At 45.4% G+C, this 24,461-nt stretch overlaps 2 protein-coding genes across 3 annotated transcripts in view; both read right to left on the reverse strand.

Moving 5' to 3' along the window:
• CFAP251 (cilia and flagella associated protein 251) overlaps positions 1-8,074 on the reverse strand; it is a 74,225-nt gene extending 66,151 nt beyond the window's left edge. Inside the window, exons 1-5 of the mRNA XM_055549953.1 lie at positions 7,243-8,074; positions 6,145-6,364; positions 6,015-6,090; positions 5,755-5,894; positions 4,328-4,721 (exon numbers count right to left, since the gene is read on the reverse strand). Of these exons, the coding sequence (XP_055405928.1) occupies positions 4,328-4,721; positions 5,755-5,894; positions 6,015-6,090; positions 6,145-6,344 (810 nt within the window). The 5' untranslated portion in view covers positions 6,345-6,364; positions 7,243-8,074. The remainder of the gene's footprint in view (positions 1-4,327; positions 4,722-5,754; positions 5,895-6,014; positions 6,091-6,144; positions 6,365-7,242) is intronic.
• Positions 8,075-9,163: 1,089 nt separating this feature from the next.
• Positions 9,164-24,032, reverse strand: PSMD9 (proteasome 26S subunit, non-ATPase 9). Of its 2 annotated transcripts, XM_055549826.1 has the most exons (6): positions 23,787-24,025; positions 20,216-20,318; positions 17,128-17,333; positions 15,010-15,111; positions 9,867-9,955; positions 9,164-9,541 (listed from the first exon to the last, which is right to left on the reverse strand). In XM_055549826.1, exons 1-6 carry the CDS (start codon positions 23,922-23,924, stop codon positions 9,514-9,516), a joined length of 666 nt encoding a protein of 221 aa, XP_055405801.1. In that variant the 5' UTR covers positions 23,925-24,025; the 3' UTR covers positions 9,164-9,513. The 2 variants fall into 2 exon arrangements, with proteins under 2 accessions (XP_055405801.1, XP_055405802.1); XM_055549827.1 differs by lacking the exon at positions 15,010-15,111 and having other exon boundaries at positions 23,787-24,032.
• Positions 24,033-24,461: the final 429 nt, after the last annotated feature.

Below are 24,461 nucleotides of genomic sequence, written 5' to 3' on the forward strand. Positions count from 1 at the left end.
CGCTGCCAAGGGCCCAGGTTTGATCCTTGGTCAGGGAACGAGGATCCCACAAGCCACAAGACATGGTTAAAAAATTAAGTAAAATTAAAATTTTAAAAATTAAAAAGAAATTGGCTAATAAGCCAGAAAAGACACAGAGGAAACTTAAAGGCATGCTAACTAAGTGAAAGAAGCCAATCTGAAAAGGCTATATGGTGTATGAGTCCAACTACACGACATTCTGGAAAAGGCAAAACTATGGAGACAATTTGAAGAAATTAATGGCTGCCAGTGGCTGGGGTGCTAGGGGAGAGGGGGAGATGAACAGGTGGGGCACAGGAGATTTTTAGGGCAGTGAGACTACTCTGCATGAAACAGCAGTGGTAGATATATGCCATTTGTATTTGTCAAAGCCCAGAGACTACACAGCACACAGTGAACCCAAAGGTACACTATGGACTTCAGGCAATACTTACGCTTCCCTATTGGCTCATCCACTGTGACAGATGTACCGCACGAATGCAAGAATAACAGAGGAGACCAGGATGGGGAGAAGGCACAAGGGACTACATGGGGATGCTCTTTTTTTCACTCCATTTTTCTATAACCTAAAACTGCCACCCCCCGCCCATAAAGTCTATTTTAAAAATTAACCAAGGCTGATGTGGTAGAGTGTTTAAAATAATGGCTATGTAATTAGCTACCAAAAATCAGTGAATTATATTGGAGCACAGAGATGAAATCTGGTGTATTTCCTTTCTGATATTTGAATGATACTTAAGGTTAAATGATGGACCATATATTTCTCCCAAGACAGACAGAGTGGGCAACGTGGCCGATTTCTCTCCTCACACTTCATTCTCCATTGTCTCCTCATTCCATCTGCTCATTTGCTGTAACTTATATTTATATTTAGATCTTTTATTGCGTGGGCGTGAGTGGTAGAATTATGGAATCATAATTGTCTCAAGCTGCACCTTCTAGGAATGGAAATATTCCATATCTAGCTGGATCTTTTTTAAAATTAATTTATTTGGCTGTGCTGGGTCTTAGTTGCAGCACACAGGATCTTCACTGTAGCCTGTGGGGTCTAGTTCCCTGACCAGGGATTAAACCAGCGACCCCTGCATTGGGAGTGTGGAATCTTAACCACTGGACCATCAGGGAAGTCCCCCCTAGCTACTTCTTAAAAGCCAATTTCTTCATGTGAGAGGGTTCGTTTGGAAACCTAGTAAGTCTAAAAGGCCTTATAGTCATCCTGGAAATTTATGTTCCAATTTAACAAATTAGTTATAAAAAGAACACATTCTTAACTAGACTCCTGCCTCCAGGTAAAACAACTCTTCCAAGATCAAAACTAGATGGACCTCACTCAGTAGTCACAGAACTTCCTTGAGCAGCCTTACCATTAACCAAAATCACACAGGACTCATACTCATTGCATTTTGCACTAGTTCTGATGTTTATGATAGATGATCATGGGGACAGTCACCTCTCATATTAATCTTCTTCTAAAACGTGGTGATCTGGAAAACAAAACTTGATTGTCAAAGCCAGATTTCACTATATTCGATAGTCATATGATTCCTTCTCATAAACTCATGATACTTTGTTTTTTGGGTGGAGATGGTATCCACGGTTATGCCTATTTACCAATGAGCACTTCAACTTATGACAGGCGTCTGGGATAAGGCAGGGGACCCCAAAGGAAAAGGAGGGTGCTGCGGCACATAGATGGAGAAGTATACGCACTGAAGAGTTAGGGGAGATGCACTGACTGAAGCCACCCACCCTGGCCAGGCAGCATACGCAACCGCTGCATGAATTATTTCACAACAGGAGGTCCCAATAAGGAACACGACCCTCCTTGCTGGCATTCATCTTGGCTGAGCAATGCCTGCGCCATCGGGAAGGACCCTGATTGGCCAGAGACAACCTGGACACTAATCCCATCACCACAAAACCTGAGACTGCGACCCATGTGGCACAGCAGTTGTCCTGGGTTCTCTTACCCTCCTGCTCTCCACCTGGGCACCCCTTCCCAATAAAGTCTCTTGCTTTGTCAGCACGTGCATCTCCTCGGACAATTCATTTCCGAGTGTTAGACAAGAGCCCGCTTTTGAGCCCTGGAGGAGGTCCCCCTTCCTGCAACAGAAGCACCTTTGGTGAGAGCAAGAAATTAGAAACAGCATAAATGGCCATCAATAGGGAAATAGCTGAATTTAAAATGAGGAAGTGGATGCACATGCACTGATACAAAAAAAATCCTCTAAGAGATATTAAGTGCAAAAACATTTTACAGAGATGCAGAATATCTCACTGGTAAAAACAAAAACTGAAACACAAACGTGTGTGTGTGTGTGTGTGTGTGTGTGTGTACATGCGTGCGCATGCGTTTCTGTGTGTATAGATACATATTTGTATATGTACCAGAAAAAGTCTGGAAAGATACATGGTTATACCAAACTGCAACAGTAATCATCTCAGGAAAATGGTTTTGGGTGAGAGTGTGTTAAAGAATAGGAATCTTCACCTTTTTTTTTAAAGAAAAAAGAAATAAAGGGTGAATTTTTTTTTTAAGAAAGATAAATACAGACCATTTATTTATTTATTTGGCTGCACCAGGTCTTAGTTATGGCACACAAGATCTTTGAGCTTAGGATCTTCAGTTGCAGCATGTGGGATCTAGTTCCCTGACCAGGGATCGAACACAGACCCCTTGAATTAGGAGCACAAAGTCTTAGCCACTGAACCTCTGTGTGTGTGTATTTATATATATATATTTATATATACATATATATTTTAATAAAGAGCACTTATTCATTTTAACAAAAAGAAGAAACAATAAAGGCAAAAGGAAAGGAAAAAGAAAGCGCCCTCAGAGAGCTAAGCAAACTTGCAAAGGGGGACAGCCTCTGCAAGTCTGGTTCCACAGCAAGCCCAAGGCTAACAGGGGCCCAGACCTGCGTGGTAGCTTTTGTCAAGTCCAGGGAGCGGGGGCCCTGGCACAAAGATCGCTTGCTCTCATCAGTGATATCACCTGATTTCTGGTTAGTCGGCTAAGTAAGACCAATGTCCTCATGGGCTCTAAAAAACTCAAAGTTATTCTTTCTTTCAGACCAAGCAACTGCAAGCTTGAAGCTTTAACTCCACTGCTCAAAGCCAGCCACATCTACAGAAAGGAGGCTGTCAGTTTCTCCGCACTTCCCCTCGGCATCCTTCCATTACCACCACCACCACCACCCATTCATCATCTGGTTGTTAACACTTGTCAAGTGCTCACTCTGTGTTAGGAACTGCATTAAGTATACACACTCCATCACTTACGAATCTTCCAAAGGCACGGATCTACAGTGGAGAGGCGGGGGGAGGATGAATCCCAGGAAACAATTTTCAGAAAGTAGCAGATGGAGGAAGAAGGGGGAAAAGAAACCTCCTTTTCCTTCTCTTGGCAAATGATAATATTTTTATTCCTCGCAGATGGCGCCTCCCTGCAATGCTGTCAGTGGCAGCAAAGGCAGACTCCATTGGATCGACTGGTGCTTTTCCTGGTGGCTTTCACTTCTTCCAGACCTTTCGCTTATTGATCCATCTTGGGGTGGCTAGTTTTTAGGAAACTGTCACGGTTTGGGGAGCTGCTAAAAGGATCAAGCCAGTTAGAGGAGAAGAGGTGAGGAGAGGAGGAGAAAGAGAAGAATTGGTGGCTGGATGAGAAGTACTAGATATCAAAGAGAGAGAGTGGGAAGGGAGAGAAACAGAGAGAGGGGAGAGGGGAGAGAGAGATTTTGAGTCTCCCGCAAGAAAACGACACCCTGGGCTTCCCTGGCAGTCCAGTGGTTAAGACTGCGTGCTTCCACTGCAGAGGGCATGGGTTCCATCCCTGGTCGAGGAACTCCCCACATGCCTCGAGGTGCGGCCAAAAAAAAAAAAAAGAAAGAAAGAAAATAACACCCTACGCAACAGACAAACCGCTTGCGGAATTTCTTTGCCTGCAGAACAGCACCGCTATTGAACCCAGATGCAGCGCATTCTGTCACACACGTCCAGCCAGAGCTCTGAACTGAACTTTAAAAAGACCCAAGTCTATGATTAGATTAAAATGGATCTTTCTGGTGGCACTTTTTCCATAGGCATAAAATTCCCCTACTTCAAAATACTCTCAAAGCACTGGGGGCCATTTGGCAGCTTGGATGGGAGGAGGGTTTGAGAAAGAATGGATACACGCATGTGTATGGCTGAGTCCCTTCACTGTCCACCTGAAACTTTCACCACATTGTTAATCAGCTATACCCCAATACAAAAATAAAAAGTTTTAAAAAATAAACACATAAATGGACGCCACACTTACCAAGGGGTACATGTTGGCACTCTCCCTCCTTTGGAACAAAATGTCCTCAGTGGCAGTGGAGACCAGCGATGCCTTGGTGATCCTTGCTTTGGGCTGTGACTCTTTTTCGCTTTTCTCGCTGATACATGATACTCTCTTTTCTTTTCTCCTTTCCCTCTTTTCCTGCTCCAAGTCTCCCCTTTCTGGTTCCAAGTCTCTCCCTTCTTCTTCTTCCAATTCATCTTGGGGCCTCTGGTCGAGCTCGCCTGAAGGCTGCCTTTCCGGGAAACTAATCAGTGGTTCCCCAGAAGTGGTTACATCCAAATCCAGAAACTCTAATTGTGAGCCAGGGCTTCTTGGAAGCTCGAACGTTTCCAAAAACTCTGATTGTAATGAAAGCTTTGACTCGCTACCACTTTTCTTTAAAAAAAAAGAAATAAAAAGGAGACTGTGATGCCAAATCCAGTACACGCCACTGCACACCCTCATTTAGTCTCCTTTCTTTTCCTAATCAGCAGCCAGTCTTAGTGTTAGCCTCACACCAGAACTATGAACTGCTTTAAAAGAGAGCCTGGGATGTTTTGTACTCAAATAACAGGAATCGTGGGTGTGTCAAATTTATTCTCAGCTTACTAGCAGACCCACAACAGCAAAATTATTCTTCTAAGTGGCCTCCAAAACCACCACAAAGTCACAGAGAGTCACTTCTCCTTGGGGCTTCCCAAGTGGCTTAGTGGGTAAAGAATCCACCTGCAATGCAGGAGATGCAGGAGACTCAGGTTTGATCCCTAAGTTGGGAAGATCCCATGGAGTAAGGCATGGCAACCCACTCCAGTATTCTTGGTGGGAAAGTCCATGGACAGAGGAGCCTGGTGAGCTACAGTCCACAGGGTCCCAGAGAGTCAGACACGACTGAAGCAACTGAGCACCCAGGCGCACACTTCTTGGATCACAGCTGAGTTTTACAGGCTGCCTCTGTTTAGATAAGCACACTCCAGCTAACCACTGTCCTTTAAGTCAGCTCTGGTACACACTTCCCCCAGGAAGATTTCCGGGATCATCCTCTAAGCTGGGTTGTCAGCCTTAATATAGATACATATCTCTTATGCATCTCTCAATCACTCCACTTAGTTCAGTTGTTTGTTTGTTTTAATATTTATTTGACTGTGCCAGGTCTTAGTTGCGGTATATGGGATCTAATTCCCTGACCAGGGATCCAACCCAGGCCCCCTGCTTTGGGAGCTCAGAATCTTAGCTACTGGACCACCAGGGAAGTCCCCTCACTCCACTTAGTTTTCTAACACTTGCTCTTTGGTTATGGGTCTGCCTCCCTACACACCCTAGAGTTCCTTAAGAGAATGGATTGTGTCTTATTTGGTTTTATATTCCCACAGCTGGGCAGGTAAGTGGGTAACAAGCATGCAATTAATGATTAGGAATGAATGAACGAATGACAATTCCTACTTACTAGGGATGTTTCTGACAAGACTGTTTGGGAATCAGGCTGCGCAAATCTCTCCAAACTGATAATGGACGTGGTGATTTCTTCAGGCTCCACTGTGCTTTCTTCCTGTGCTCCTAAGGCCTCCTCTTCCTCCTCCAGTGCTTCCGCAGTCTCTTCCCCCACTTCTTCTTTGACAGCCTCCTTCCCAAATCCTTCTACCACTTCCTCTCCCTTCCCTCCTTCTTCCTCCTCATGCTCCTCCACTCTCTCCTCCCCTTCCCCTTCTTCCTCCTCCTCTTCCTCTCCCTCCTCCCTCCCTTCCCTGTCCTCCTCCTCTTCTCTTATCTCCACCTCTCCTTCCTCCCCATCCTCTGCTTCCGCCTCCTCCCCAAACTCCCTCCCTTCTTCTTCTGCCTCCTCCTCCTCCTCCTCTGGAGACTCTATCCATGCTAATGTGTTAACTCCTTTTAATTCCTGTTGCATATTTTCTAGCCCTTCAAAATTTGGATATTCTTCTTCATCATCTTCTTCTTGCATTTCTATTTCTCCATATTCTTCTGTTTCTTCTAGTGGGTTTTCCTCTGCATCTGACATTATTCTCTTTGGAGTGTTCTCTAAAGAAATTTTGAACATAATAGTCAGCAGGGCCCTTTCTGTCCCACTTGGATTTCCTGGTCCACAAACATATCAATGAAATGGGCAATGCCAGCTCTGTCCCTTTCCATGAGAATGAGAACACCAGACTCCTGGGAAAGCTTGTCCTAAATCTTTAAAAATACTGATGCCCAACACCCCTTCTCCCCCTACCCACGGGGATTCATTGCTTTCTAGGAATAATTTTAGAGCCCTCTAACTCACTTTAAATATACTCATATTCCCACAGGCAGCAAAATGATAACCCAGGTATTGGGGACAATTCTAATCATATGAATCAAGGAAGAAGCAGGTAGTGGTTAAAAGTGTTGTCTTTTCAGTCAGCCTGTGCTGGCACTGAATCCCAGTTCTACCACTCAGTAGCTCTGTGACCTCGGGCAAGTCACTTTACCCCTCAGAGTCTAAATTTGCTCACTTGCAAAATGAAAATGATAACCCTACATTCTGGGGGTCTTGTGAAGATGAGGGGACATACGTAAAATGCTCAACAGAGTTGCAGCACAGAGTGCTTGAGAAATGGCAGCAGTCGTTTAGAAAGTTTAAAAGCCTTTTTACGTATTCTCTCGTTTATTCCTCATAGCAAACTTAAGAGGCGCTGAGAGGTGTAGTGACTTATTCAAGGTAAAACAGCAAGTAAGCAGCAAGGTGCGGGCGGGGAGGGGTGGAGTGAGGGGAGCAGGTGTCTGGGCCCTTGGGGGCACAAAGCTCGGGCGCGGTGGAGGTCTCCCTGGAGCTACCTCAGGCCGGGCCCAGGTTGGGTGAGCGTCCCCCGCCCCCCGAGAGGCACCAGGCCCCGCCTTGCCGGGGACCCCGCTCCTGACTCACAGACCGCACCCACCCTGGTCCTCAAAGGCCGGGGTCGTCCCGCTGCGTGAAGCCGTCTTCCCACCTCCCGGCCTCCAGATGCGGCAGCTTTCTCCACAGGCTCCCTAGTTACGGTTGCCAACCAAGCCCCGTCTCCATGGTAACCGCTGCCGCTGCAGGCGACGGGCCGTAAAGCGAGAAGGCTGGACCGAGATCACGTGCCCAGAAAGAGGCGGGAGCGGGCCGAGCACGCCCCCTGGCGGTCAGTGGGGAGAGGCGCCGCCGCGACTTGGGGAGCTGAAATTTGGCTTTCTTCATCTTCCTGTCCCCCACTTTTTCCCTTGCCGCCATCCACTAAGAAGCTGCAGAGCCCAATCCTAGAAATTCTGACTTTCTGAAGGCTTGACAAAATTAAGTGAAGAAGTACGAACTGTTTGATAAAATTCTCTTTGTCAAAAGCAAACTGAATTTTCCAATCTCGTTGATGCAGCGTACAACTGTCCTCCAAGCTCCTCGCCCGGGGAACTACATGTTGTGTAGATCATTTTAGCTGGCTGGGATTAAATATTACACAGGTTACATTATCTTGCGATTCTTATCACAAAATGTTTCTATCAAACCAGTGTGGTAAAATCCATTAGGATGATTCCACCTCAAAGCGACCCTCCACTAGCCCTTCACAAAAGACAGCCCGCCTGCATGTCCATCCTGCGGTTTCTGGAGGGAAGACGTGAAGGAAACCAGCCAAAGGCACTGAGGCAAAAGACTCTTAGGAGGGCTGAATGCTTCTCCTGACCCCACCACACCCTCTTTTCACAAGGCTGGCTGATAAGCATGTGGGTGCCTGCGTGTGTGCTCAGTCCTAATCAATGCTTTGCAACCTCATGGACTGTAGCCTCCATCCTCTGCCCATGGAATTTTCCAAGCAAGAATACTGGAGTGGGTTGCCATTTTTTCTACTCCTGGGGATCTTCATATACACACATCTCAAAAAAATAAAAGGGATTACTGGATGGGACAAACCGTGTTTATTATAGTCTAGGGTTTATAAAAAGAGATTGGAAAACACATGGAATTAGAAAAAAACAATTTAAACAGCAAACACTGGTAAACACAGCACATCTGTAACTACAAGGCAGGGAAATCCAAGTGGAAGTTTGGCTAGGGTACACAGTTTGGGGCGCATACTCAATCAGAGGTCTTTCCAGTTGAGCATGAGAGCCCATGGATAGGAGCACACCCAGTACTGACTCCTGTCAGGACGACCTGGCATCTGTATCCAAGCCAAGCAAATCCAGCCCTGAGGAACCGGAGCATGTGTTCAGCAAAATGTGCCAATGCCCTCTGAAACAGAAGGTGGTCTAGCAGAAACTGTGGAGTCACAGCATTGTAATACGATGACGAGAGAAGGAAAGTAAAACAGGGAGTCACTAAGTATCACTTAAACTCACGTTGCCATGTTCAAGAAAGAAAATAAAAGGCAGGCAGGAGGAATCAGCATTTTCAAGAAGCCAGGTCTGCACACCCTGCTGATTCTCAACAGTAATGTCAACACACCTTAGGAAGTTCAATTATGAAAAGTCATCAGAGGCTAATATGCAGGGTCTTTTATTCCAGAAAAGGACCTTTCTGCTCTCAGGTGGGTTACGGAAAGCACCAGGCGTGCTTCCTGGCTTCCCTTAGAGGGAGCTGTGGCCCTGGAGATCCAAATGCTGAGGATGCAATTTCTGTAGCCAGAGCAGCAATGCTGCAATGCAAAAGCAGATGGTGCAGCCTGAGTGTTTGGAAACCTCACTCACTAAAGAATCATGTTCCAGAGATATTGTTAGTCAAACTCAGCACAACTGTTGATTTGTTCTGCCCAACTTTCTATGAGGAGGCTCTAACTCCTGTCTGAGCTTTGGTTTGAGAGGTTCATAGGAAATTCAACTGGGGTGATAACATGATCATATCAATACTGTAAAACTGGGTTTATTTGAGGAAAACAAAAGATTTCTAAAAGAATAAAGTCACATCAGCACCTGCCAGAATAACTCCCGCCCACTTCCTCACCATCCAGAGGAGTCTCATTTCAGGTCACGGCCTAACCTGCAAGAGATGCTAAACACAAATCAAGTTTTTAACAATGCCTTAGTCCCGAGAGATTGAACTGAGAGGCCACAGCGTTTCCACCACCTCGAAGTTCAGGCGTCCAGTCTCTTTGAGATCCTTGAGCTTCAGGCAGAGAAGAAGAGGAGGAAATGCCCACTGGACCCAGGTCTGGGGCAAAGGAAGATGCTTTCCTGTTTCCGTTCCTCAGGGACAGTCATCTTTGCAATGGAATAATGTTGCAGCTGGAAGAAAAAAAGAAAAGAAAACAGTATGTAAGTTTGGTGGCTCTGTTCAGGAAGATCAGAAGTGATCCCTTCTGAGCTCTTCACCTACGTGCTTTCCCGTTCATTCAACACAAACACCCAGTTAATGAAAGACCCAGAGTGACCAGGGCTCCCTTCATCTCCACACCTGCAATCTCAATCCTGCCAAAAAGATTCATCATGAGTTGCTACAGGTAATCTGGAAATTCCCTTCCTTCCCCAAAGACCCCACCTCCTGCCTACAGCTTTATGTCTAATAAGCATGCGACGGACACTGCAGTGTGAATGGACACAGATACTTTACCCCAGCAGTCCTTTTCCCGCCCAGCGTGTTGGCACGAGTCTAAGCTGGTGTTTCTCCCCTCTGCGCATCACTGTCACACTCAGGGGCTTCTGAAAGGAAAATAAACTCATTTTATGTTCAGCCTCCTTAGCATTCAAAGAGATTCAGGCTAGAAGGCTGAGATACTGGGGTTGGGTGGCGGGGGCAGTTTTTTGTTTTTTGCCCACCAGATTGGTAAGGAGGCTTAAAAAAAAAAAAAAATTGCTTTTTTTAATTTATTTGGCTGTGCCAGGTCTTAGTTGCAAGATGTGGGATCTAGTTGCCTGACCAGTGATCAAAACCTGGGCCCCCTGCATTGGGAGTACAGAGTCTTAGCCACTGGACCACCAGGGAAGTCCCAGGATGCTTATTCTAAACATAATTTCTGCAACTGGCGAGAATGTGGGGGACATGGCACTCTGGGGGGAGCCAATAGGGCTACAGATTTGGTACCATCCTCCTGGAGAAACATACCTCCCCAACAACAACAAAATCTTTAAAAGGTATCTTTTAAAGATATCTTTTGCAAAAGGACAAGATGATAAATAAACAAAGCATTCATCCCGGACTGTTCAAAAATTTCAAAAACTGAAAACACCCAAAATACCCCTCAATAAGGTATTGTTTAAATATAGTGCAGTGAATAAGTAGGTTTAGTAAAAATAAAACAAAACCAGTGAAGCATGAATCCATCTGAATATATGTCCTAAAAGGTCCCATATGTTATAAATCAACTATATACTTCAGGGACTTCCCTGGGGGTCCGGTGGTTAAGAATCTGCCTTACAATGCAGGGGACATGGGTTCAATCTCTGGTTGGGGAAGCAAGTTCCCACGTGCTGAAACTGCTCGCTGAAACTACAGAGCCTGTGCTCTGCAACAAAGTCCCCGTGGGTCACAACTAAGACCCCAGGCAGCTAAATAAATTAATTAATTAAAAAAAATAAATCACCTCTCCTTCAATTAAAAATAATAGAAATTTTGAGACTTCCCTGGTGGTCCAGTGGTTAAGACTCCTCATTCCCAATGCAGGGAGCTTGGGTTCGATCCCTGGTCAGGGAACTAGATCCTGCATGCCACAACAAAGATCCCAGGTGGCCGCAACTAAGACTCAGTGCAGCCAAATAAATAAATACATATTTTTTAAAATAATAATAAAGTATACAATTCAGTGGGTTTTAGTATATTCAGAGATTTGTCCAACCATCACCACCTAATTTCAGAGTATTTCCATCACCCAAAAAGAAACCCCGTGCCCATTGGCAACCACTCTCCAGTCCCTCCTCCCCAACCCCTGGAAACCACCTCTCTACTTTCTGTCTCTATGATTTGCCTCATCTGAACATTTCATATAAATGGAATTCTAAACTATGTGGCCCTTGTGTCTGGCTTCTTCCACTTAGCACAAATCCCTTCAAGGACTGTTACTGTTACAGCCTATCAGCACACCATTCTTTTTTTATGGTTGAATACACACTATTTTTATCATAAAGAAATATTGTTTTAAGATTTTTTTTCTTTGAAAATACATACATTTAATCCAGAAACTCACCTTTAAAAACTTATCTACAGAAACAGAGATTTGTCTACAAGAGTGTTAATTTCCAAGTTTCCATAAAATTGGAAACTCCCTAAATGTCTAACAATAGAATGCTATGGGGGTAAAAAAAGATTTTTTTTTCCAATTCACAGAGCAGACCATGGAAACCCAGATCCGTGATTCTCAAGCTGAGCTCTGGTTCTAGGAGGACCCAGGGCCCTGAGAGTGTGAGACTGTCCCCACCCCACCTCTAGCCCATCCCAGCAGTTCAACTTATCTGTTTGATATATTGGAATTCCCCAGGAAATTTCATTTTAAAGAATGAAATTTCTTACAAAATGTTCAATAACTGCCTTTGTAAAAAAGGACTCATGCAGTATTATTAACTAGAGTAACCATGCTGTGCAATATGGAATATAATAATACTCTCTTGGATATTTGAAAGTTGCTAAGAGAGTAAATCTTAAAAGTGCACATCACACACACAAAAAAACCCTGTAACTACTATGTATGGTGACAGATGTTAACTAGACTTATTGTGGCAATCATTTTCCAATATATATAAACATTGAATTATTATGTTTTACACCTGAAAATAGTATTCATATAATGTTATATGTCAATTACACCTCAGTGTTAACAAAAACAGATCTTTTAGCTATAAATAGCCTAAGACTATATCTAACTAGAAGAGACAGATTAGAAACCAGTAGCTGTTATGAGTAACCACCAAAAACTGGAAACAACCTAAATGTCCCACACTGGGAAAATGGATAAGAGTCTGGGGGTCATTACGCAACGGATTACTACTCAGTGGTGAAAAGGGATGAACTACAGTGCACATTCCACTTGAAGAACCGCAGATGCAGGATGCTGCGTGAAAGTAGCCAGACTTACAGGGCTTTTTTTCAGCCGTGCCACGTGGCACGCAGGGTCTCAGTTCCCTGACCAGGGACTGAACCTGCACCCCATGCAATGGAAGCACAGAGTCTTAACCACTAGACTGCCAGGGAAGTCCCTTAAAGGGCTTTACACTATGCAGTTTCACTTATACAACAGTTTGGAAAAGGTAAAGCCACAGGAGTGGAGCAGAGATCCGTGGTTTCCTGGGGATGAGGCATGGGGAGAAGTTAACTACAAAAGGATGAGGCCGTTTTGGGTTGCGGAACTGTGACATATCTTCATTTGGTGATATTTACATACACATACAGTTGTCAAAACTCACAGTACTATACACTGAAAAGGGTGAATTCTGCTGTGGGTACATCAGGCCTTAACTTAATCAAAGCACCCAGTAGCTCCAAACACTAATGCACAAAGAACCCGTCCCTGGAAGGACACACAGCTGGAAAGCAGCTGCCTTTGGAGGAAAGGAAATGAACCTGGAGGAGAGGGAGGTTTCTCATTGTTTTTTCCTTCTGTTTTTGCCATTAGTAAGTATTACCTCTTCCAGGGGGCAAAAAAAAAAAAAAAAAAAAAGAGAGAGACATATTTACAACACAAAGCAGTAACAATGAGCCCAGATAACTACAAAGTTTAAAAGTATTGTTACATGCAGCAAAGTACCCAAGAAACATGAGTAAACTCTAACACTCTAGCAAGCTGGGGAGGTGGGGTGGGGAAGAAGGAGTGAAAAACAGACTTTGGTAAAAATAACACAATGTATCATCTCTAGAAACCTCACTAAGATGATGATGGGACAGTAAAGAGATGACAAAGGTATAATGCCACAATGATAAATAAATGCTTCGAAATTCTTTCCTTCTAGAGTTAAAGCCTAATTCCTTTCCTTTTGAGTGAGGACTGGACTTAGCTGCTTCTAACAAATAGAAGACAGTGGAATTGATAGTGGGAATCTTCAGAGACTGAGTCAGAGAAGGTGCTGCTGTCGGCTCTCTGCTCTCACTTGGACTGCCCACTCTGGGAGAAGCCAGCTGCCATGCTGTGGGGGCACGCAAGCAGCACTGTGGAGAGGCCCATGTGCTGAGGAACTGAAGTCTCCTGCCAACAGCCATATGAGTGAGGCACCTCGGACACAGATTTTCTAACCTCAGTCAAGCCCTCAGATGACGGCAACCTCTGCTTACATCTTGATCACAACCTCATGAGAGACCCTGAACCAAAACCACCCAGCTACACGACTCCTGGACACTGCCTGACCCCCAAACTGTATGAGCTAATAGATGCTTGAAGCTTCAAGTTGCTGAAGTTTTGGGGTGATTTTTTTCACTCACCAATACACCTTTTCTGGCAAAGTGTTAAAGGGAAGCAGAGCAGGACAAATGGATTTATTCTAGGGAACCCCAGAAAGGTTCCAAACAAACAGACCAAAGAAACAAAGAATCCCACGTATAAGAATTATATAACAGATGTGGCAATATAAAAGAGTGGGTAAAGTACTAACTTTTCAATACACAATATTGGAACAACTACTATCCATTTGGGGAAAAAAAATATGTCTGGGACCCTGCTTCACACCATTGACAAAAATTAATTTCAGATGAACTATGAATCCAACAGAAATGAAAACATATGTGCACACACAAACTTCTATAGAATGTTCACAGAAGTATTACTCTATAATAATGCCCCCAAAATGGAAACAACCTGAATATTCATCAACTAATGAATGGATAAATAAAGTATGGCCTATCCATACAATGGGGCACTATTTGGTCATAAAAAGGAATGAAGTATTGACATATGCTACAACATGGATGAATCTTGAAAACACTACATTAAATGATATATATATATATATATATATATCACTTAGTATATATATAGGATATATCACAGCATATATGTGTGTGTGTATATATACAGTATAAATCACATACTGTATGATCCTATTTACATGAAACATCCAGAACAAGCAAGACTGTAGAGACAAAGAGTAGTTCAGTGGCTGCCAGGGGTTGGTATGTATAGGGAAAATGGGAGTGACTGCTAATGGGAATGAGGCTTCTTTCTGAGGTGATGAAAATGCTCTAAAATTGATTGTAAAAAATAATAAATAAATAAAAATTTTAAAAATAAATAAAACTGATTGTGGTGATGGATGCCCAACTCTACGAACAGACTAAAAATGAGTGAATTATGCATTTTAAATGGGTGACCTGGAAGGTATGTAAATTGCACCTCAAACTGTTATAAAAAAAAAATAATAAAAGATACATGACAGATGGATTAAAGAAAAGCTAAAAAAAAAAACCAATAAAAGCACTAGAAGAATTTCTTTAAGCAGATATAAGCCATAAAATGAAAAACTAATGAGTTTGACAAAAATCAAAATTATAAACTTCCACCTAAGTACAGACTGGATGAAGGGGTCAGTCAGTGTGGAAATGAAGGCCTGTCCTCTAGCAGTTCACCAACACCAGCCGACTGCTTCTTGGCCCGATGCCTGCCAGAAATCAGGGGGATAAGCATTCTAGGCAGAGGGAAAGCCAATGTAAAGGCCCCGTGTGGGAAGGACTGTGCTTGAGTAACACCCTCTGAGGCAGCTAGCCTGCACCCTGGCCACAGCTCCTGCCCCGGCAGTTCCGGGGTCACTGGCCAGACACCACAGAGCTTCCAGCTCACCCCCTCACTGTGCTGGACCACGCTGCTGATGTTCTGCAGTGACTGGAAGTTCTGGGTGTTCACAGAGCCAAACTCCAGAATCTCATCATCCACTTGCAGACCCTAAAGAGAGAAGAGAAAACAGGAAGTCAGGAGAGTGCTTCAGTGTGCTTCCGGTGCTCTTCACCCTCTCAGACAGTCCTAACTTAATGCACGCATTTTCAGTGGGAATCTGCTGTACAGCACAGGGAGCTCAGCTCGGCGGTCTGTGGTGACCGAGAGGGGTGGAATGGGAGTTGGGGTGGGAGGGAGGTTTAAGAGGGAGGGGATATATGTTATACGTATGGCTGATTCACTTCATTGTACAACAGAAACACAACGCTGTAAAGCAATTATACTCTGATTTTTTTTTTTTAAATGAGCATGTTTTCCACCGAGAAGAATGGCAGGCAGGAAGCAAAGAGGTTAGGATTTAGATACATCGGGCAGGGAGGGGCAGCGCATAACTGGGCCAGCTCCTCCAGGGGTTCCTCCAGGCACAGAGTGAGCAAAAGGTGGCCGGCCAGGTCTGCCCAGTGCCTGACGAAAGCTGGCAGTGGTGCAGGCCTTGAGGAACATGGGGCAAAGCTCTCTGGGGTCCTGACCCAGGTGCGAGGGCAAGGAGTGGCAGGCTAATCTGGCTTACTTTGTTCAGGAGTCAGCATTTAGACACATTTGCCCTAGAAGGCCCCATTCGAGCAGCCAGGGGCACAACGCTGACCCAGGACAAGAGTGACCCTGTGGTTCTAGGAACACAGATCACAGTTCCTCCATCCCTTCTGCAAATACCCGTCACGGGCTGACGACAACTGTGTACCAGATGCCACGTGCACAGTGGTGGATAAAACACATAACTCGTGGTCTTACGATCACTAAAGATGACTGGCAGGGCCCAATTCCACCTTCTAGAAGCTATGTGTCCTGGCAAAAAGTACTTCAGGGGTTGAGGCTTTTCCCCATGGGTGAAACGGTACCTACTCCAGAGGGTGGCTATGGAATTCAGCATTAATTGCAGCTCTACATAAAAATATGTATGTCACATTCACAGAGGCATTATTCATAATAGCCAGAAAATGGAAACGAAGTGATGAATGCATAAACAAAGTGTGATCTATACTATAGATACTGAGTATGGACACCACACTATACTCAGAAAAAGGAATGAAGGTGAGAGAGGGATAAACTGGGAGATTATACACAACTATATATAAAACAGATAACTAATAAGAACCTCCTGTATAGCACAGGGACCTCTACTCAGTACTCTGTAATGGCCTATCTGGGAAAAGAATCCAAAAAGGAGTGGATGTACGTATATGTATAACTTCTTCACTTTGCTATACACCTGAAACTAACACAACACCATAAATCAACTATTCTCCAATAAAAAGCTCTAGAAAACGAAGAAGGAATGAAGTTGACATACATGCTCCAACACAGACAGACCCTGAAAACACGATACTAAGAGGGAGAAGCCAGACACAGAGGACCACATATTGTATGATTCCATTCACTCGTATATGAAATGTCCAAAATAGGCAAATTCATAGAAACAGAAAGCAGACCAGTGGGTGCCAGGGGTTAAGGGAGATGGGGAGTTGAGGTGTAATGCCTAACTGGTTTCTTTTCAGAATAATAAAATACTCTAAAATCTGACTCCTAATTGTTACTACACCAAAAGCCACTCAATCATATATGTACCTTAAATGGATAAAAGTTACAGCATGTGACCTATATCCCAATTACAGCTGTTAAAACTTGTCAAAACACACCAGGCGAGCTCACTTGGCAGGACACGTGTTGCAAAGCAAGGGCTCAGTAAGTGGCAGCTATTGTCGTCCCTCTCCTGTCTGTTACTCAACGCCCAGCGAGAATCAGGCCCAGGAAGAGCACCTCCTTCCCTCTCTTGGGACATCTATCGCCTTCCACCTTGTGGCCCAGGGTTTCCCTCATGGCTCCTTGAGTGGGCAGCACAGCCTAACTCCTGCTGGCCCTCCCCGGTGTCTGCTGCCCTGGAGACAGTGTGGGTCTGTCTGTCCACAGTGCCCCAGGCTCAAGGCACCCTCAGGGTGTGGGCTCAGGGAGTCAGCCCTGGCTTACTGCGATGCTGGCGGGGGAGCCGGGGCTGATGCTGTTCACTTTGGCGAAGGCCTGAGCGGGGCTGAGGCCCTGGCTCTGGTCGCGGCTCAGGGCCTCCCTGTGGGCTTCGGCCAGGTCCCGGGCCTGCTTCTCCTTGTCGCGAGCATGCAGCTGGTGCAGGGCGTCTTCTACCTGCTTCATCACTGCCTTGTGGTCGTTCTGCAGGCCTGAAGGAGAGCATCATATCAGGGGCCAAGAAAAGACAGCAGAGGACATGAGACATGCCCCCAACATTCATTCACTAAATATTTAACGAGTGCTTATTATATCCCAGAGGTTGAGCCAGACACTGAGGACTCATCTACAAACAAGACAGAGGGGCTGCCCTCATGAAGCTTACAGTCCCGCAAGGACAGCAGCCAAGGGATGAGTGATTACAGTGACACCTGATGACCACGATGTGGGCTGACCCGCCCATGGGCCCTGACCTGGCTCGTCTAGAAGATCAAGGAAGGCCTGCCAAAGGTAGCACCATTTCAGTGGAGGCCTGAAAGGTGAGCAAGAGGGACTCGTCCAGTGAATCCATGGCCACAAGCTCAAGCGTACACAAGGGGCAGCGCCGTGAGCAAGCGACCAAGTGAAGCAGGCTGGAGCCAAGGAGGACCTCACTTTTCTCTTAATGCTTCCAGAAGATACCCCATCTAGCAACATATGACTGGTGGTGTTCAGCGTGGGAGAGGCAACAGTGAGAACAGCTGGAAACCAGGAGTTTGGGGATGAAGTCCTCTGATTTTTTTCAGTATTGCCAGTTAACTCAAAATGTGTGGAACAAACGCGACAGTCGAGTAAGCTGTCTCTGCAGGCCAGTCCATCAGAGTGGCTAGGATCTGGGTAACTTTTTTTTAACCTAAAGACAACTTATACCAAAGCATGCTGCAGATAGAGTTAAGATTCACATAGGTAAAACAGAAGTCATCAAGGGGATAAAGTAGGACTTCCCTGGTGGGCCAGTGGTTAAGAACCTGCCTGCCAATGCCGGGGCACGGGTTTGATCCCTGGTCTGGGAAGATTCCACGTGATGTGGGGCAATTGAGCCCGTCTGCCACAACTACTGAAGCCCACGCCCCTAGAGCCCATGCTCGGCAACAAGAGAAGCCACTGCAGTGAGAAGCCAGCGTACTGCGATGAAGAGTAGCCCTAGAGAAAGCCCGAGTGCAGCAACAAAGACACAGTGCAGCCAAAAATAAGTTAACTCATCAAATTTTTTAAAAAGTGGGAAGAGTAATGAGATGATAAATTCCCTTCTATTTGATAGGCCCTTGTAGAAATCATTGGTTGCCTAGCTGTGGCAGCATAAAAAGTGGCCCCAAGGAAGGATGTTCACATCCTAAATCCAGACCCTGTGAATCTGCTACTTGACATGGCAAGGGAGGCTGTACAGGTGGGATTAAGTTAAGGGCCCTGAGATGGGAGGCTATCCTGGATTATTCAAGTGGTAGCCCAATGTAATCACAGGGATCTTTATCGGTGAAAGAGGGAGGCAGGAGAATGAGAGAAAGAGATGATGACAGACTCAGAAATTGGAGAGAAGTGACCAATGGCTTTGAAGATGGAAGGGGCTACAAGTCAAGGAAGGTGGGCAGCTTTTAGAAGCTGGAAAAGACAAAGAAATGAATTCTCTGGAGGGAACACAGCTCTGCTGACACCTTGATTTTAGTATAGTGAGACCCACGTGGACATCTCACTTCCAGATATGTAAGATAATACATTTGTGACTTTTTTTAGATTTTTTTTTTTTTTTTTGATGTGGGCCATTTTTAAAGTCTTTACTGAATTTGCTACAATATTGCTTCTGTTTTATGTTTTGGTTTTTTTGGCCACAAGGCATGTGAGATTTTAGTTCCCCGACCAGGGATCAAACCCACACCCCCTGCACTGGAAGGCAAAGTCTTAACCACTGGACCACCAGGGAAGTCCCAATTTGTGTGACATTTTAAAACACTAAGTTTGTGACGATTTGTTACAGCAGAAACAGAAGTCAAATAAACTACCCAACCTCTATTCACTCTCTCAGTTCCTTGATAATAAATACACACATACATACTATACTGTTGTTTAGGCGCTAAGTCATGCTCAACTCTTTACAACCCCATGGACTGTAACCTGCCAGCCTCCTCTGTCCACGGGATCTCTCAGGCAAGAATACTGGAGTGGGTTGCTACTTCCTTCTCCAGGGACACACTATATACACCTATATACATAAGACATTTTATTTAAGATAGCAATACGCCCATTGTGGGGTACATTTCTTGCAGACAGGGAAGCATATAAGAGAAAAGCAGAAATTGATGCAGGACGTGGGCATGGGACTTGCAGGACAGATCCTTAACAGGAGGTGTACCAGCTGGCATAGGAGCTTGTGTCCTTCCTACCTTCTTCCTCCCCTTTCTTCCCGCCTGCCACATGGATATGGTGACCCTGAAGATGGACAAGATTTCCTAAGGACGGCAGAGCCTGGGTTTCTGAAGACCAGCCCTGCATGTCCTACCTCCAAATGTCTTTACTGAGGGACTGAGCAATTTTCTGCTTGAGTGTCCATAGTCGGGTCACTATCATTAACAGCGAAACATACTTCCTTACATGTAACTGATTTGATTGGGATTGTAAGCCATATCTGCCTTGGGTTTCTGTTGTTACTGCAATAAAAGTTTCCACAATGAAGCAAGATTCCTAAAAACAAATGAAAAATGAAACCACAGGACTTCCCTGGAGGTCCAGTGGTTAAGACGCCATGCTTCCAATGCAGGGAGCATGGGTTTGATCCCTGGTCAGGGAACTAAGATCCCACATGCCACATGGTGAGGCCAAAAAATAAAACAAATTAAAAAAAAAAAAAAAGGATTTAAAAAAAAAAAGAAAAATGAGACTATAACTATATACCCCTAGAGTCTATCCCATTCCCATAGTTCTCAGTCCCTCCATGGGGACAAGGAGATGATCCCATCAAGGGAGAGAGAGGGAAGCAGGTAATGGAATACTGGTGACTTCTTTGTGCCCTACACACCTCCTGCTGCAAGTTAGGGAAACATCCCCAGCCAGGGTCACTCACAGACAATGTTGTGCCTTGCAGTTCGGACTTGGTACAGGTCCACATCTGCCCGGGGGTAGCCCTCGCAGTCCACCAGTGGCTCATTCATCCCAATGCCTTTTTGCTGGAGGGAAGAAACAAGGTCAGAAAGATTTTACAGCTATGAAGTCCTCGAGCCCTCTTTCCCCTGACTCTGCTCCTCTGCAGTCATGATAAAGGTGCCAGTGACCACGGCGGCCATGTACTGATCACTTCGCACAGACCAGGCCTTCTCCCAGGCCCTCCCACCACTGCCCTTGCAGGTGGGCACTATTTTTTAACTGACTTTTAACAACACCAGTAATGCGTGGACCCACTCTTTTCTGACATTAGAGTAGTACAGATAAAACTAACGACTCCTTTGAGCATCACCCTCAAGGCCAGTTGCTACCTCAACTCCTCCAGACCCTCCTTACTATGGGCAGCTGACACCTGGCTGGTGACCTTGGAGGTTAGAAGTGGATAAAAACCTCTAAGAGCACCCAGCTGAGGCAGGACTTTGGTTCTTCTGAAAATAAAGAGAGATCTGAAGGGACCTTCAAACAGGCCTTTCATCCCTGAAGGATACACTGATATTACCAGTTGCCATCTGGGGTAGAGGAAAGGGGTGGCTGGGGACAGGGAAGGGAGAGAGACTTTCCATCTTATATCTTATTGTAAATGTTGAATTTTGACCATGGCAATGTATTCCCTATTGAAAACAATACATTTGTTATAATGTTTTGTTTCTTTCAGCTGTGCTGCATGGCTTGTGGGATCTTAGTCCCCAATCAGGGGCTAAACTCACGCCCTCGGCAGTGAAAGCACAGAGTCCTAACCACTGCATCATCAAGGAATTGCCATTTTCATATTTTTAAAGTCTTTTCCTACCTAAATCAGAGCATGCTGCACAACAGCAATGAATCATATTATATGACATACAGCTGGGTTTTTGCAGACTTTGATTTCAAGTTCAATTCAGCTACATACAAGCTGGGTGTCCTTGGTTAATATGTTCACCTCTCTGGGCCTCAGCTTCCTCAATTATAAAATGGGAAAAATGACACTCACCTCACTTCACACCTGTTCTGAGAATTAACTAATTGACCTACGTAGGGTGCTTAGCACAGTGCCAGACACAATCACAGAGTGGTGAATAGCAGCCCCCAAAAGACATGTCCCAGTCCTAGCCCCGAGAACGTGAACATGACCTTATTTGGAAAAATGATCTTGGCAGATATAATTAAGTGAAGGATCACAAAAAGAGATCTTCCTGGATTTCAGGTGGCCCCTACATCCAATGATGGGTATCCTGATAAAAGAAAGGAGAGGGAAAGATGGGACAGAGAGATGCAGAGAGTAGGCCACGAAGACAGAGGCAGGGATTAGAGTGACACTGCCACCAGCCAAGGATGGCCAAGAGCCACCAGAATGTAGGAGAGAGGCAGGGAATGGCTTCTCCCTCAGAGCTCCAGAAGGAATCAAACCTACCAACTCCTGATTTCACACTGCTGGTCTCCACAACTGAGAGCGGATAAACTTCTGCTGTTTTAAGCCACCAAGTTTGTGATCATTTGTTATGACGACCCCAGGAAACTAATACACACAGAAAGTAATAAATGAGGGCTGTAATGATCAGCACAGAAACCAACTGCTGAGTGTACACAGGTTCCAAGGGGAGGGATTCCATTCACGTCTCTCCCTCTCTTTCTGAAAGCCTCTGGGTTACACTTACTGTTTCTGTTCATGGGGAAGGGGGTCTTGTATACTCCCTTAACCCAGGACTCTCTATAGATACGGTATAAATGTGCCAGGGGCTAAATATCTGTAACTGCCTCCTGTCTGCTCACAATGATTAAGAGTTGACTGGCCTTCCTGATTGCAGTAAGGCAATACCGCATCAGAGACTGGTTTCCAAAGTTGGGACCCAGGCCACTGGCAACTCATATACAAGGCATTTAATAACCCTGAATCTAAAATACTTATTCCCTTTCCAATTATCATCAACCCTCCAGTAGTCAAGGAAAAAGTCTCCAACTGGTGTTGGTCTTCATATTATCTCCAGATCACTTGTTATATCTGGGCCTCTCCATTTTTTTAAACAGCTTTATTCAGATATAATTCATACACCATGCAATCCACCCATTTAAAGTGTACAACTCTGAACTTCCCTGGCAGTCTGCTGCTGCTGCTAAGTCGCTTCAGTCGTGTCCGACTCTATGCGATGCTCTAGACGGCAGCCCATCAGGCTTCCTCGTCCCTGGGATTCTCCAGGCAAGAACACTGCAGTGGGTTGCCATTTCCTTTTCCAATGCATGAAAGTGAAAGTGAAGTTGCTCAGTCATGTCTGACTCTTAGCGACCCCATGGACTGCAGCCTACCAGGCTCCTCCGTCCATGGGATTTTCCAGGCAAGAGTACTAGAGTGGGGTTCCATTGCCTTCTCCGCAGGGAGGCCTGGCGTGCTGCAATTCATGGGGTCGCAAAGAGTCGGACACAACTGAGCAACTGAACTGAACTGAACAGTACAGGAGGTATACAGACACAGCATCCTGCCTGCAATAGAAAAATAACTAAGGTGTGAGAAATAGCTGGCATAAACCACTTGAAAGCACAGATTCTGGATTCCCTAGTCATAAGATCTAAATTTCACCTTGTGACTTCCGCTTTCTGAGCCCCAGAGTAACATACCAATTTCATAGAGCAGTTAAGAGGATTTCAGGATATAGCATACACATAAACCAGCTCCCTTCAGGCACACAGTCAGCACCCAGTAAAAGGGTACCCTGGCCTCCACACGATACTTCATCTTATAACCATCACCTACATTGCACTTCATCCACCCTATATAGAATGTAATTCATTTACTCTTCCTCGGCAAATTGATTTGTGGTTTTATGCTAGATGGCTTAAGAAAAACTATCCATTTGGGAGCCAGAGAGACCTGAGAACTAACCCCATCACAGCCACTTCCGACGTACATGACCTTAGGCAAGGGTTTGCCCCACTCTTGGCCCCAGTTTCCTCCTTATACAATAAGGATAATATGCCTTTCCTGTTACGTTCTTACACTAGTGGCATCAGCATCGCTGGGAATCTGCAGAAATGCTGTAGCTGTTCCCATACACCCGTGCATCACCAGAATCTGAATGTTAACAAGATCGCCAGGTGATTCGCATACACATTAAAGTTTAAGAAGCTCTAAGGTAAAGTGGTTACAGGACATCTGGTAACTGTACAACAACGACTGATGACAGTGATGATTATCACCCTGCCTCTGCAAATTTATTAGTCCTGTGACTTCAGGCAGGTTTAAGTAATGTCTGTTTCTCCATCCCTAAAATAGGGGAAATAATAGAACTCACCTCAAGAGACTGTTGGGAGGATTAAATGCGTTAACCAATGTCAAGCGTTTAACCAGCTCCCAGTGAGGGCTCCATAAATGCTTGCTAGAACATCTATTCGAATCGTTTCTAGTTATTCACGTTATTTGCCTCACTGCCCGGCCTGGGGCCGGGTCAGGAATGCGTTGCGGCGCCTCCCAGGCCGCCCGGGAGCCCAGTTCCCACACTCACGCTCTCCAGCACTTCATAATTGGCTTTGATCTGGGCCTCAATCTCCTCCTTGCGCCGTATCAGTTCCTGAACGTCGCTGACAGTTACGCCACTGGCCTCCGGGGAGCCCCCGCTCTGACTCCCTGCCTTCTCCGACATTGTGCACGTCTGCCCGGGATCTGGAATAGCTGGTTTCCAGGCCGCGGACGCCCGAGGAAACTGTAGCTACGGCTTCCCGCGCGGGCCAAAACACCTCGGCTGTTAGCGGGCGCCCGGAAAAGCAAAAAGGTGTGGTTTTTGCCTGTGGGGCGTGGTCACCAGAAGCCACACCCTGCTGGAACACGTGGTCCTGTGGTAACTCTTGGCGGGGAGGTATGAGGACGGGTGGATTCCCAGTCCCAACCAAGCGCTGGCCCAGACCAGGGCATGATGAACTCTCCCTAGTTAACTCACTTTCTTTTCTCATTCATTCAGCTATGTATTGAGCGCCTTCTGTATGCATGAGGCAGCGCACTGTGCGTGACGCTCCATTTCAACATCTACACAGTCCTTGAGAGTTTACAAAATATTCAGATTCCTTATCCCTGGTTTTACAAAGCCTATAAGCTTGGGTTCGAATCCCGGCTCTTGCCTCTTACTGCCAGTAGTGACCTAGATAAATCACTTCACTGAGCCTCCGTTTCCTCATCCGTGAGT

Source organism: Bubalus kerabau, chromosome 16 (genome assembly GCF_029407905.1).
Source record: "Bubalus kerabau isolate K-KA32 ecotype Philippines breed swamp buffalo chromosome 16, PCC_UOA_SB_1v2, whole genome shotgun sequence".
Classification (NCBI taxonomy): domain Eukaryota; kingdom Metazoa; phylum Chordata; class Mammalia; order Artiodactyla; family Bovidae; genus Bubalus; species Bubalus kerabau.